Here is a 15,364-nt window from a genome sequence, read left to right on the forward strand (position 1 = left end):
GGGACTCGGTGAGGTACAGCGGCCCTTCGGATGCGGAGGAGGAGGGGGCAGAGACGCTGCTGCTGCTGCGGATATCCGACTCATACCTGCCGCAAAAAAAAACCCAACAACAACAACAACAACTCTTTTTTCCCTTCGTTCCTCTGTTATTTTTTATTTATTTATTTATTTTTGTCTTGAAGGCTTACAAGAGAGTCTGGTTTCGTAACGAGCTGCTGGTGCTGCTGCTGCTGAAGCCGAACGCGAGGAAAACAAACAAACAAAAACAAAAACAAACAACCTCTTTTTTTTCAAGATGCGGATTTAAAGGAGAGCGGTTATCAGCGTCACCTGGGATTTTTTTTTTAGCCGTTAAATTTCAAATTAGCGTAGCCGCGCGCGTGGTATCAGCACACGAAGAGATTTCTTTTTTCATGCCTGGTTAAAAATACCCCATTTTAATTTATTTTTTAGTTTTTTTTTTAAGTCTTGTGATAGCCCGACGTCCTCTTTACCAGAAGACAGACCAAAAAAAGGAGGGTAAGTGTAACATTTTTCTCTTTTTAAATTTTTTTTTATTTCATTTTGTTTTTATTTTTACGCTCCGGTCAAGCTAGCGTTCAGGTTGCCTGCTGGTAGCCTAGCTTTCCGAGGCGCCGGAGAAACGCTGTCCGCGTCCCGTTTTTGTGGAACAATGGGAAGGCACGAATCCACCTACATTCCTGGTATATGTTAGCCGTCTGGTGACAGCATCGCCTGGCCATGTCTCTGTCTCTGTCTCTCTCTGTGTGTCCCTCCCCTCCCCTCCCCTGGATGTCCCCGTCTCTTCCTCGCCTTTGTTTGAATCGAAACGCAGCCACATTTTATCTGCGTGTCGTCCTGTGCGAGCCAGCCTGTGGCTCTTTGATTCCGCCCAGCCTTGTTGCTCCTTCCCTGCTTGGTTAATTGTTGTTTTTCGCGTCATGCTGGATTTGCTGGCGTCTTAGTTTGTTTGTTTCTTTCTTTCTTTCCTCCCCCTCCTCTGTGTTAGCTGGTTTGGTTCTGATGTTATGATAGGACCGTGATTTCCACTGCGTGCCTGGCCTAGACTGCCTCATAGCAGGGATGCATCAGGTAAAAGTATGTTTGTTTTTTGTTTTTTGGGGGGGAGGACACATTGTTTCGAAATTAGCATTTTCGCCACCTAATTAACCATTTGACGCAGCTTTGGTAGCCACATGCTTTATGAGCCACAAACATAGGCCCAATGAGAGTATATAGAGTCAAAAACCCACATGGATAGCTTGATATGTTTGTATGGCTAACAGACTAGAATGAGAATTTCTTGGTTTATATCAAACCCAGTTACACAAGGGGGGCAGAATTATAAACTTGGTCAAACTATATTTGTTGAGGAAAAATCCATAAATTAACCTTAGTTTTAGATCTAATGTGTCAAATAATTCAAATAGAAATAGCAAACACCTTTTCCCAGTTGCGTATTATATAGATTTTAGAGCAAACATACCTTAATGAACAAAGAGTAATAGATCAAACTTTAAAAGACACGTCATTAGCATTCATTTTGTCTCCGTCTTCAGCTTTTAAATGAGTTTTTCTCCATTAAAACACCGTTGACAAAACCTGATTAAAGGACTACTAATGTTTAACTTTGAAACAAGAAGAAAATACAGAAGAAAGACAACATGCATTGAAGCAAGACTCGCCGTTACTCTGATGCTCGTTAACTGGAGTCAGATATCCGATATCGATTCTTGGCTGCAAGTTTATCAACAAGAGTTTAATCTGTCCTCTTGGATGTTCTTTGTTGCCTTTTTCAGGTCAAAATCAAAGATTACTGACAAGTAAATAGGCTCAAATTTTTAAGCATAATGAAAAAAAACAGAGACTCAATCTGTCCCAAACTACACGGCAAGATATAATAAATATAAATGTTATCTTGGGGACCCAGATAAAATGTTACAGAGGGCCGGATCTAGCCCTCGGGCCTTGAGTTTGACACGTAGTTTGTAGGGCTCATTATTGTTATTTTTAATAGGTTCCTAAAAGCTTAATATGAAGACCAGAAGAAACTGAACTGAAGAGATAAGACTCAAACTGTTCATTAGCTAAAAAGTACAGACAAGACATGGTGTTTAAAAGAAAGGCCACAAATATATGTGCAAACTCAAGTATAATACAGAAATAGTAGGCAGCATACTGCAAAAAAAAACACTAGTATGAAGGCTCGGGAATAGTTGGACTTGTTTAAAGACTAGAGAGGCTGGAGGGTGCAGTCTAAAAAGATAATAATAATAATTAAAATAATAATAGCCCCTAACAGTTGTTTTGGGGCTGAACAGCCTGTCAGGAAATGGTTGGATCGGAGATATTCCAGATTAAAGAGGTGACTGTTTTTGTTGAACCGGACCAGGTTTTTGTAGGTCTCTGTCAAAGCTTTGGTTTTTTACCTCACTTCATCCAACTACAGGTTGGGATTGAAATATTCTGATACAATATTTAAACCCCCCTCCCCCCTCTTATCAGCCACTCCTCCTGACCTGGAAACTGGTCTACATAGTAGATTAATTTGGACCATTTTCTGTCTGTTCAGGAGAGGTTTAGAATATTAAATGTATATATATTTTAGCAAAGAATAAGTATGATCTAAAATTAAAGCAAACTATGCACTTTAATTCGCTCTTTTATATCGATTTTGTGTATTTATTGTAATTCTTGTCAGGTGGTTTTTATCATTTAGTGTTAAGCAGGTTTTATTTCTTATGAAGGGTTTCCCAATTTCAGTTTTTATTAGTTTTATTTCACTTGATTAGGAGTCCTTCAGTCCGTTTATCCATGTTAGGTGCTACAAATACATAGGATTTCCTCAGGTATTTATTACTTTGCTAATATTATTTTTGCCTAGAAGAAAATATATTCAAGCACAGTCTGACTTAACGTCTGTGGTTTAAATTTTATTTAAATAGTTGTCCAACAAGCATATAGTGATCGTCAAAAGAAAAGAGCCAGCTGAACATATACAGTGTGATTTAAAAAAAAAAAGAAAGAAGAAAAAAAAATTACTTTTGATAAATAAAATGGAAAGACAAAAAACACTTTTTAAATTTAGATGTAGCTGCCTTCCAGCTTTTAGCTTCTCTAAATCTAGTTACAAGTGAAATTAACAATGAAATGCAGCTCTGTAAAGAAAATTAGTCAAAAAATACTCCATGTTTTACTGCAGATTTAATTTTTAAGATGTCGTATAGTTTCTTGCGTATCGGTAAGCGGAGAGATATTTAGATATTCTGTCAACCTTGTGTTGTGAAACAAATTGTGTTGATTTTAGTCTTGCTTCTGGAGTATTTTCTTTATATTTCAATAAGACCAGTTCAACTTATGTAGCATTTAAAAAGAAATACACAAAATATTATAACTGAATGAAAATCCAGGTATTAATTTCCGAATTGTTAAATTGGTAGCTATACACTGCAGTCAGCCTTCCTGGTTCTCTCCTCCCAGATGTTGTGAATTACCATTTATCTAGCCAAAGACAGAATTACCTTCCTAAATGTTTCAGTGAATAAACTGACAGGTTTCATTTGGTTGTGTTTTTGTATGTGTAAAATAAAAAGATGCCACTAGAGGGCAGCATAACGACTTGCTGGCGCTCACCTGTGTTGCTTTTGAGGATTTGCATCAGGTGTAAGGTTAATGCAGGCCACATACGGCACGTTTAATAATTAACAGCATCCCATTGGAGGTGGGACTGAAATGTGGCTTCACGGTCTGTTTAACGTGACAAAAACAAGCGAGGAAGACAACGATGCCGTGGAGTTTTGAGTCAAAACTTCCAGTTTGCTTGGATGAATTTATTCCCCTTGATGCATTTCTTCTGTGGCTTTCGTTGCTTATTCAGCTTTTCTGTGTAAACATCAGCTTTGAGCAGCCTGCTGTCACTTTTTTTTTTTTTTGAAGAAGAAGCTGCCGTGCACACAAAGCTGAATTTGCCTTCATTGAGTGATGGAGATTTATGGAGTGCACCTTCATTAAATTTGCAGAAATTAAATTGGGGAAATATCACATATATTAGCAGTGCTTTGCTGGATCTGTTCTGGCCAATTCTAATGTTTGTGTTAATTTTTTGTGTGAGTTTTCCAGATAAAAGGGATCTCTTAGTTCAAGCAGTTAATTAGAAAATTGATTTCCTGTTATTTGGCAAAATAACGACTTTTAATTCACATTTTCTTTCTTTATTCGACACATGCCGAGTTTGTTAATCATGGTTTCTCTGAAGAATACCATAGGTTATATTTGTTGTACTGTTTCAGGTTAAAGTAACTGTGGAGCCTTTTATATGGAGGCATACACAGGCCATGACGTTAAACGATTAACACTCAACAACCTCTTCCTGTTTACAATATGGCTGCATAGACTATCTGTTCATTGACACATGAACCAATCAAGCTGACAGAGTCCAGCAACAGTGTATGCTCTCATTAATAAAACGTATAGCTCGGTGACTTTGATGTGAAGTACAAAATGTGTCAAAATCTTTCTCGTACCATTATTTATTTTTAAACACAGTGGCAGGTACATGTTGCGATACGTTTACCTCTCATAGCTCTGACTCTCAAAATCTTTCTTCAGCAACAATTTCATTCTACTGCCGTGAGCCACACAGACTTAAATTTTAAATAGAGTTCACATTTAACATTATTTTGGAATTCAGCAATGCTTCTTGTTTATAGCGGGTAGCTGTTGCGCTTGTTAACCTTAAAATCCCCTGAAAGCAAAGCCATATGTCACTCCAGAAAGTGAGATAAATGAAGACCCTAACCCAAAGATCGAAGACAGAAGAAACGCTCTGACAAACTGAAGCTATTGTTATTAAAGAAAACAAATCCTCGTTCAGTTTAGTCTTACTAAATCTCCTGCACTGCCTAAAACTCGTCTTGCTTTATGAAACCAAAAATATTCCATTACAGTTTGAGAAAGCCTCTTTGAATCCACTTTTAATGATGAAGCATCAGCATTTGTGGGAGTTGTTAAATTCTTCATAAATAATTGAGTAAATACTTTGCTTTTCTTGGATTTTTAATAGAATTTTACATGCAGGCTTATATTAAAGTCTATACTGGTCACTAACTCATGCAAGGGGGATATAACAGAAGGTGCAACAAAATTAAAGTCAACAGTCATCATCGGTGGGTATATTGTACATCCTGAACGGCTTCATAGATTCCTCTAAAAAAAGGGAAGGAAGAGACCAATTTAGTAAAGAAGACAGAGCTGCAGCTCACCTGTGGAGAATATTAAAATATTTGTGCTGATTTCATATTTAGGTCACATTTCACATGTGTGTGTGTGTGTAAAGCATATCGTTAGAAATGTTCATTTTGTATGGAAATGTCAGAAAACATCAGGTTTATCTGAAACTACACTTCATCGGTGAAGCAAAAATACTTCTCACATCTTAAGTAGACTTTTGCCAAAGTTACAGACCCGTTGTCTGCCACACTCTCTTGGTGTGTGTACCTGCAAAGCAAAGAAAATGAGTAAACTCAAAATTTTCAGGTTGCGTCTCTGTGAGCTCAATAAAAACAAATAAGTTATATTTGAAACCAAAGATGGAGATTGACCTCAAGTATCTTGTATTCAGAACAAATTCTTTGTGACAAGTTGTTTTTAAAACTAATAATATTAAGAGCAAGCTGCTCAGTTTCTTTTTAAATGGCAGTAAAAGAAAACGACCTGCCTGAAAAGGTGGCACTAAATATGTGCATATTTGTTGTTGGTACTTGGTGGTTGATAATGGGCTTGTGTTGAACTTTTAAGCTGCTCACAATGACCCCAGCATGCTGCCATGTTGGTTTTTTTTTTAGGGTTAATATTGTCGTTGTTGCTGGGAATAATTATATTTATTGGTCTTAACTACATCAGAGCCGAAAGCGTTTTCACCTAAAGGCACTCCATTAGTGGCTCAGAATATGTTGAAGAGGGGGTGTAGTGTTTTCAGCCGTGCAGATTGTGCAATGGTCTTCATTGTTCCTAGCATGGGTGCAGTTGTTTTGTTATCAGTAACCTTTTTCAGACCTTGATTCTGCCTTATCAAAGGTAAACAGACAGTCAGCGGCCTTCCCACTTCCCAAGGCACATTAACAATGAGTCAACTTAAAATTGTACTCCTCCTGTTCTTCTACACCTTACACAGAAAAGGAATAAAGTTGTTTCAGGCCTGACTTGTTTATTTAGGCCCAGTTTAGACGTGGACAAGCTCCTGGAAAGGTTATAGATTTTCTGATGCTGATTATAAAAACAAGTTTACACAGTAATGCTGTGATTGCTATCACTGTAGTTTACATGCCAGCTCACTAGCTGGTGCTGTAATTTTTTTTTTTTTTTGTATTCCAGCATCACGCACATCTGCGCAGACGCTTCAGTATCAAGCCTGAAAACAGTCCCATCCGAAATGAGAAACACACGAATGAAATAAATGTCTCCGCTGATCAAGGACATGATGTATCACATATATGTTCCTTAGGCTCTGATAAATTGAAAATGTTGAGCAGCACGAATGGTGCGCTGCTATCTGCCATTTTTACGGTTGTTGATCTACTCGCGCATGTGGAGAATAACTGACGAACACTTCTGCTTTCAGGTACATCGTGTTTTATACTGTGAAAAGATGCCAGGAGTTTCAAAAAACCCTCCAGTCTGAGACCTAAATTTAAGTTTCTTTGTCGGAGAATCCAATTGGTGATGTTGTGTAGACGGAACGGCCGAAATGCAACAGAGTTGTTTCCATTTCACTTATAAACGGCGTCGTGTAAACAGGGTTTTAGTTCCTTTGAGCCACTGGCTTATGATGCATCTGCCCCAAAAAATGGCTGCACCTCAAATAAAAGATATGCAACAACTTTCTGGGAAAAAAAACATGAGGGGGCTGAGCTTCTTCAGGAATTAGAGCCAACTCTGGTTATGTTCAGCTTCCTTCTTCTGAGATCTATAATTATCTCAGTTGTCTTGTTCACATTCAGAATGTGGCTGCTTCTACAACATACTACAAAGCTGTCCTCCAGATTATTCCTCCTCATTATTTCTGTAGTTGACAGCCCTGTCGATGGTACTCTTAAGTCTGGGGTTATAGTTGAGCGAGAATGTGTTAGTGCGGGTCTCTTTCTGTGCTCCTGGCCACTCTTTTCATTTCAGCTGTGCAAACTCTGGTTTGTTTGTCAGGCAGTTAATAAGAAAGGCAATTATAGAGACATCCACCCGTCTTTTCTTGTGCTTCTCACATTGTAGTGTTGGCAGAATTATGTTTGAAATGCTGCAAAAGTCAAACAACAAAACTGCCCAGCGCTACTTGTTTTCTCCAAAAGAGAACGTAATTTGTAAAGCAGGTGCATTATTGTATATTTACTCCTCCAATCCCAGGTTGGAGAAACAGCTGCTGTCGGCCTTAAAATGTACCAGCTTGATAACTTGGTATAGCCAGTAAGAGACTCTTCAGTATTTTTATGTTGTGGGATGTTAAACTAATTGGTTTATAGTTGTTTAGTGCATGTTTTTTTATGTCCTTAACCAAGGCAGGATGTCTTTTTCAGAAGTGGACATTTCTCGTGTCAGGCTACGTTTAAAGAGGTGTTTTAGACTCGCACATTGCTGCTTCATGCGGGCTTTCACCACCCTGAGGCTGACACCATCTGGACCTGCAGCCTAGCTTCAGCTCAGTTTTTCCAGCTGCCGCTTCTACAGAAGAGAGACAGAAGGCAAAGGAGGCTTCAGTGTTTTTTTTTTTGTTTTTTTTGTTTTTTTTTATGTTGGGGGAGGTGTTGATGAGGCTGTGGCAAGGTTCATCATGACTAAGTGCAAAGCGGGATTGCAAAGATGTGGTGGGAAACTGTGGGTTCGTTTGGACTGGAGATGCATGAAGAAAATCCAGAGGCTTTTTGATAAAACAGGTTCAGCTCATTGACTCTGTCCACGGCTTACTATTAAGAAATTCCCCCCTCCCTCCCCCCGCACACACACACACACACACACACACACACACAGTTCTCGTGGGGCTGGTGTTTTCCACAAAATGTAGGCAGTCTTTCACACACTCTTCATGCCATTGATGTCATCCCCATGTGGCAGAATCGTATTCATACATAAAAAAAAAAAAGAAATCTGCCAAAAATGTGTGCCTCTTAAGAAAGAAAGAAACAAAATCGTACCTGAGTTGCTGCGAGAGGCTGTCACAGATGCAGCAATAATTTGACAGAATAAGTAGTGCACATAAACAGAAGGGTTACATTCAAGATATGCCTGTTCCCACACATAAATAGGGTAAAAGAAAATCTTGTAATCACCGATTGCTATTGAGAGAAACTGCTTCTGAACACTATTCGTGCCAAGAATCACAATACCTTAGAAGCAACCTTGCTTACAAACATGTTTAGCACTAATACAGTTGGTCTTGTGTGTGTCTTTTTTTTTTAAATTGGTAAAAAGCAGCTCGAGGATGAGGATGCTCTCGATAAATATTTAATTCAGTGATATTATTAATTTCTGGCAGCCTCGGAGATTGCTGCTACAGTAGTTTCCAGTCAGATGTATTGGGATGCTCGGATCAGGCCTCATTCAGGAGCTTCAGCAGTGTGGGAGGAACAGTACGCAGCACCATAATTACTTTGCCACTTATTAGAACTATTATTAGTCTTTGCTATGGGACTGCATCACAGTTATTATGGGATTTACAAGATCCCAATCTATGTGTGTGAAATGTTGGCATGGGTAGCAGTTAATGTATGACACAAAGTCCTTTTTTATCACAATATAATAGGTCCGAATTTTATTCTCAGTGCTGAAATTAGAATTTAAATTCTTTAGGAATTAAAAAAGATCCAAAAAAGATGATTGAAGTAAGATTCATAACTAACATGTCTATCCGAGTGTCTGTAGGACACGCAGATCAGTCGAGTGTTAGATGGATGTGATGCTACAGGTCAACAAAGGGCCTCTGCTGTCCCATTCAGCGGGGCATTCAGGCTGGGATCAACAGCCCGTGGAGGGGCCTCTGATGCATATGTGCCTCCGGCTGCCTCATCTCAACAAATAGGAAAGGTTTGGACGGCTGGCCTCAGCTCTGTGCTGACTCCTTCATTGTGTGGGGCCAGTTGAGTGTGGCAGCCTTTGTGTGCTGCACTTTGGAGTCCATCTATCCACACTCCACGCTCACTAGTATCACACATGGGCTGATTGGTGTACATGGCTTGAACTCTTCATTCTTGTTTATGTGAAACTCATTGCAGTTTTGCACTCGTTATTTTATTTACATAGCATTCTTATATATATATATATATATATATATATATATATATATATGATGGCATTTTTAGTATAACGTTTGAAAAACATTACTACCGTGTATTTTGGCTTGCAGTAATGTACTGCAGCTTTTTATGTGGTTGCACAGTAAAATCTATAGCTCCTTTTGTTCACTGTCCTGCAGGGAGTGGTTTTGGTTTTGTGTTTATGTGTATTTCTGTGTGTGCGTCAGCTGTATTCCCATGGTGCACATTGGCAGTGTGGCAGGCTAATGTGCACAGGCCTAATTCCCTGCGGGTGTCTGATTATGGGCTCTATTTCTCTTTTTCTCTCTCCCTGATTATTGGGTGCAGTGACAAACAGACCAGCTGGGCAAAGGGAAGCAGCTCCGGGATGGGAGGAGGGATCACAGAGTCCCAAAAAAAAAAAAAAAGAGAGATGGTGGTGCTGCCTGTCATGCCTCTGGCTCTGCCCCGTTTTCTTGACTGATGACATTCTGCTGAGAGATGGTCTAATGTGCATCTGCTCAGTCAGGAGCCGGGGTTCAGCCTTCAGGCATTCCTCTGTGCCCTAATTTTGTTCTCCTCTTCGCAGACACCGCTTTTCTAAACCATTATGTTGGGGCTCATGTGTTGCATTTCCACTTTGAGTAGAAAAGGGGTAATTTTCAGTCATGCCAAGGCCCACCTTGTTACCCAGTTTGAGCAAATTTCACAGCAGTGCTGCAGCTATAAAGTCACTGAATCTGTCAAAACAGTTTGTTTTCATTCCGCTCACAAAACTCCTCCTTTTAGCATTAAAAAGCAAGTTTTTCAGTCCAAATCTGAACCAGTTGTTGGGGTATTTTCAAAAGAAGCATCAAGGTTGAGTTTATGAATTGGTGTCCCAGACACACAAAATACAGAACTACTACAAAGTATTTTGAAAAAAGTTGAAACTTCATTAATGTGTTCCATTTAAGAGTATATTAAACTGTGAAAGTCTGTCACAAAATAGTCTTTTGTTCTTGAAAGGATTAGGACTTTAGCGGATTTATTTATTTTTTTGTACCACATCTGCTGCTTGCCTGTCTTATACGGTTTTTATGATCTGTGTCATGTTGAAAGTAATTCTGATGTCATATTGTTTCTAGATATTTTTAAGAAATTGTGCTCCAAGGGCTTCTTCTTACCAGGCCATCTATCATGTCTTCTCCAATGCGATTTAGTTTTTTATTGGATTTTGGAAAAGACATTTGCACATTATGCAAACCACTATGACAAAAGTGTTGACCTGATCCATTTTGTCTGCCGAATACTAATACGCCACGTGCTTGCATGCAGACTGGGCGGGTGTCAGTGTGTATGAAAGGGTTTAATCGGTCAACTCGGCTCGCGTGTGGGGCTGTTTTGTGTGTGTTGTGTTTGTGAGGACGGAGTTCAGTATCATAGTAGGTCAGGGGATTGTTCGTCTGATCCATTGAAAAGTGATTAGTGGAGACACTGAGCCGAGCCTCTTCCTACCCACTAACGGGGGAGGATTGCCACTGTGACCTCGCTACTGCTGCTCCCCACCAACCCCCACCCTGAAGCACTCCCACAAACACATTAACATGGAGAGAGCCTCTTTCTTTGCGGCTCCTGCTTTCATTTTAAAATGTTTGCTTATTAGGGGGAAAAAATGATTTACTGGAACATATTATTTAATTTTAAAAACCGTCTTTTTTACTTTGTCACAATAATTCAGAGAGACAAATTCAAAAGGAACTTAAGATTTGAAAACTAACTTTCTTTATAATATTTTAAAAAGGCTCCAAAGTAGAAATTCGTCAGCATTTGTTCTGCTTCAGTGTGACCTTCGACACAGCACAATGGGGTGCAAGTCACTGGCTACGTCCTGGGGTGCGAGTGAGGGGAGAGGTGAGAGGTCAGTAGGGGTGGGGTACATGGAGGCGTTTTCCTGCCGTCATCTTTAATCCCTGCATTTAGTTTCTATTCCAAGCCACTTCTTAATCTACCCCTAATGGGATTTGCTAAGTGTTTTCTTTTTAGTTGCTGGAAGATGTCCGTTTTCTGTCACTTGGTTTGTTGGATAGAAGCTGATAATTTTAATAAAATGTATGTTTAGATTATTACATGCAAGTAGTATTTTATTTTTGTTATTCTCTGTGTGGAAAAACTTTATTTTTGTTTATATTTTGCATAGCACTTGCATAGGTTTTATAGAGGCTCCATTACTGTGTAAAGAATGGTTGAATGGATATTCTTGAAACCTTTACATTCAGCCTCACAGTTTTCTGACCCTACCTGTTGATTCACAACCATAAGAAAAGAAGAGGAAAAGGAACACATTTCCTTATTTGTGTAGCACATTTCTCAGATCTCTAACATGCCACAATGTTTGTCATCTACTCAACTTCTTTCAGACCTCGAACAGTAACACAGTAAAGTCATAATAGATGAATTAAACTCATCCAATATATATGCTACTAATTGCGAAGATTACAGTTCATCATTCAGTAGATGTCAGTTTTCAGTAGTTGGTTTTTGACCAAGGAACTAAGGTCCCTTTGGAGTCCTCTTTTTGGTCCCTTACTTTTCAATTGGAGCAAATGGGAGATAAACCATTTTTCTAGAGTGATTTTTATTTTTATTTTTTAACTGAAAATAACCCTGGTTACTTTTGAGATCAGCCAGAACTTTCAAGCGGTTCTTGCATTGCTGAACATTTCTGATTTTATCCCACCACCACCACCACCTTTTAATCGTAGTTATTTCAGGTTTAATATCCACAAAAGCTGTTCACTATAAGTTTTATTGCAGGAATAGTTGTCACTATCTGTTGCACAACATTTGGTCTCGGTTAATTATAGAGCTTCAATCAAATACTTCACAGCTTGCAGTAATATAGAACAGTAAATATTTTCTTTCTGCAAATAGTTGCAGCACACTGCCACAGCTTTTCCTCCTGTGGATGAAAGAGCTGCCACTGATCTGATCAGTAGCAGCTCCCACACACTGGGGAATGTTGTGAGGGAGGCATGGCACACTTCGACAGACTCAGTTTGCCTAATCTACCCTTTGCCTTTTTTTTTAGACTAGCATAAATGAAAGAAAGACACTTCAGGGCACGTTTCACCTCACTGAAAATGGCCCAGCTTCTCATCTGTTCTTACAGTTACTGTTGGTCAAAAAGTGCCCAATCATATATTGAGGTTGTTCTGCGATTAATAAAGAAAAACATTCTGTATTACTAGTGTTGCCCAGGTCTTCAGAAGCATTTGCATTACATAATTGGTTAATGGACTAACCTAGTGGCAGTTGCCTAACTTATCTCAGTAATCATACCCTTTACATACGCTGACCGTTGCAACTGTTCAAGCTTCAATTTGCATTTTACTGTCCCTAAACTATGAAGTGCAGCTTAGAAGCTGTGTGAAAAGAGTGTGTGAAGTACATCTTTTTTTTTTTTACCGTTTTTAAACTTGTGTCTAGGATTGAATCTTTGTAAAAATTAGATAAATTAACTCAAGGGCCATTTTTGTGACCCTTCTAGTATTCCATGTCCTGTTTTCTTCCTGCCATCGCTGACCTTGGGATGCTTTTGGGTGTCCGTTTCTACTTCACAGGTTGAATGTGTTTTCCCCAAGCCTTGACACCATGAGCACAATCTCGCCGACGGACTTTGACAGCTTGGAGATCCAGCAGCAGTACAACGACATCAACAACCGCTGGGACCTGGCAGCAGAGACTGACTGGGACAATGAGAACAGCTCAGCACGTCTCTTCGAGCGCTCTCGCATTAAAGCTCTTGCAGGTATGTGGTATAAAACAATTCTTTGACAAGGCACATGTCGTCTAAATTCCCCATTAACATCTCTTGAACACTGTCACATATTTTGACCAAGCTCTATAATTATTTTTATGTTGCAGTTAATGCTATTGCTTCAGAAGTAGATCATTTTTAGGAGTAATTATATTATTCTCACTTTTTTTTTTTTAGACTTTCATTTCATCACTAACTTTACTCTCAGATATAAACATCTCTGAGGTTTTCTAATACAAAAGTGTCTGTGCTTTTAAAGTTATGCTGAAAGATTGTAGAGTTTTGCACATTTTCATGCGAATTAAATATTGTGAGACTATAGTGTTCTGTGTATTTCGTGGTAGTAAGATTGTCAAGAAATACTGAAAGACGTGATAATGATACAAGAAAATGCATACCCTGAGCAGTATTTAGGGCTAGGAACATTGTGCTGTAAAACATGGAGAAATACCTGGTTGGTTTTTATTTCAAAGAAACAGAATACCTTTGGTTATGTAACATTTAGTTCTTTAAAAACAAACTGCTTTATATATATATATATATATATATATTTCAGATGTGCAGCAGGGGTTTTAGAAACATGTCAGTTGAGACATAATCAGATATCTGCCAAATTTTGTGCAAAAATCTAATTAGAGTGTGTAGACTGGGGAACAGACGTGATTCTTTTGTGTCCTTGAAGATCCCAGTCTGTCTTTTTAGGACAGGACCAAAATACTTTCAAAAGGAGGACAAAGCCGGGCAGCTGTGCAGTTGGTTCACCAAGGAATAACTTGAGTCAGGTTTACCAGTTTTCCTAACAGAAAAACCTGAAGGTAGCTGGGCAGTAACACTACAATAGCATTGATTTTATGGCTTAGCAATGTTTACCAAGATGCATGATGGTTTTAGTAAAAGCTTTTTATCTTTTTTAAGTTGAACCTCTCTAGTGTTGGTGTCTTAAAAAGCTACAGGAATGCGTGTCTGATTTAAGGCATTCTTGGATGAGAAGCTTGATGATCTAATTGGCTTGGTGGTATTTTGTGCGTATGTGTCAAATTACCCTGTTAGATGCCTGATTTTTATATCATGGCGTCAGAAACTCATGTACTCAAAACAAGCTGCAGTTTTATAGAGAGCCCAGCAGAGGGGGACAACAGAGAGCCACCACGATTCACTGAACAGGTATCTAGGAAAACACACATTAGAAGAGGAAAAACCACAAACTGCAATGATTTTGCATTTCATTTACAAATGTAGTCCAACTCCTTTCACTCAGTTCCTTGTGCTGACCCAAAAAAAAAAAGTCCGGTGTTGCCTTTATTTTGCCAGTTTTCACTTTGTATTGTACTTAAACCTATCGTGATTTGCATCTGGAATGTTACACTTTATTGCAAAACGTGGTGTAATGCAATTTGCCCGAGTGTTACTAAAGCAGAGTGTGCGTGTGCTCGAACACTCCAGCGTGAATGCCTGATACCCTCTCGGTTCAACAAGTGTGGACTCGATGTGCACATTCTTTCGCAAATATTTCCCGAAGGCTCAACTCCTGCCCACGTTTTACAACCCCCAATACCGAGGCATTCTGCACACTGCAACGTGCGGCTCGCTTTCACATAGTTTTTTTCCCTCTCTTCTTTTTACCTTGTGACATGATGACCTTATTTCCTACTTCGCTTCCTGCACATCTGATTCTTTTGGGATCGTTTTACTTGAAGTGCGAACGCTTTTCGTACCACTCAGTTCCTAGTTTAGTCTCTTCTTTCTTATTTGCATTGATAGCCACTTATCTACTCTCGTGAGTGCAGCCAAGCAAGCTGAACATCTTTGCATATTTTTTTTTTTTAAGCAACACTGTTTCTCTCTTGTACAGTTATCAGATGAGGAAGCACCTGGCAAAGGCAAGACTTTCAAGGAGATTCAGTTAACTTGAAGTTTTTCTCTTTTTTTTTCAGTAGTAACTTGGTGACCTCTTAGTCATATTGTTAAAGCAGCATTTTTTTTAGATTTAGGCCATGTCTTTATTATGCAACACATAAAGAATAAAGTAAGCATTTTGTGTGTGTAATAATGTCATTGTTTAATTTAAACATTGCCCACAGTTTGAGACTTTTGTAAGATATCACTTCTTCTTTTACAAAAGGTTGATTCTTATTCACACCAGATATTTACTGGCACTGTTAGGTCCAACCTTTCATCTTCCCATGAGGCTTTAGAAGGGGGTCTGTTCAGTTTTATTGGAAAAAATGCAGGAGCTTAGCAATTCTTCATTGCATTTTTCTTTCCCTTCTCTGATAGTGTTGACTCC

The 15,364-nt window shown here is 38.9% G+C and overlaps 1 protein-coding gene across 3 annotated transcripts in view; it reads left to right on the forward strand.

Annotated features, from left to right (window-relative positions):
* The first annotated feature begins 10 nt into the window (after nt 1-10).
* The window catches only part of LOC108245226 (spectrin beta chain, non-erythrocytic 1), a 49,856-nt gene continuing 34,502 nt past the window's right edge, over nt 11-15,364 (forward strand). Inside the window, exons 1-2 of one of the 3 annotated variants that reach the window (XM_037979232.1) lie at nt 11-519; nt 12,881-13,068. In XM_037979232.1, coding sequence (XP_037835160.1) covers nt 12,912-13,068 — 157 coding nt within the window. In that variant the 5' untranslated portion in view covers nt 11-519; nt 12,881-12,911. The remainder of the gene's footprint in view (nt 520-12,880; nt 13,069-15,364) is intronic. The other 2 variants (XM_017431952.3, XM_017431948.3) reach the window with 2 other exon arrangements.

The sequence above is a fragment of the Kryptolebias marmoratus genome, linkage group LG13 (genome assembly GCF_001649575.2).
Source record: "Kryptolebias marmoratus isolate JLee-2015 linkage group LG13, ASM164957v2, whole genome shotgun sequence".
NCBI lineage: Eukaryota > Metazoa > Chordata > Actinopteri > Cyprinodontiformes > Rivulidae > Kryptolebias > Kryptolebias marmoratus.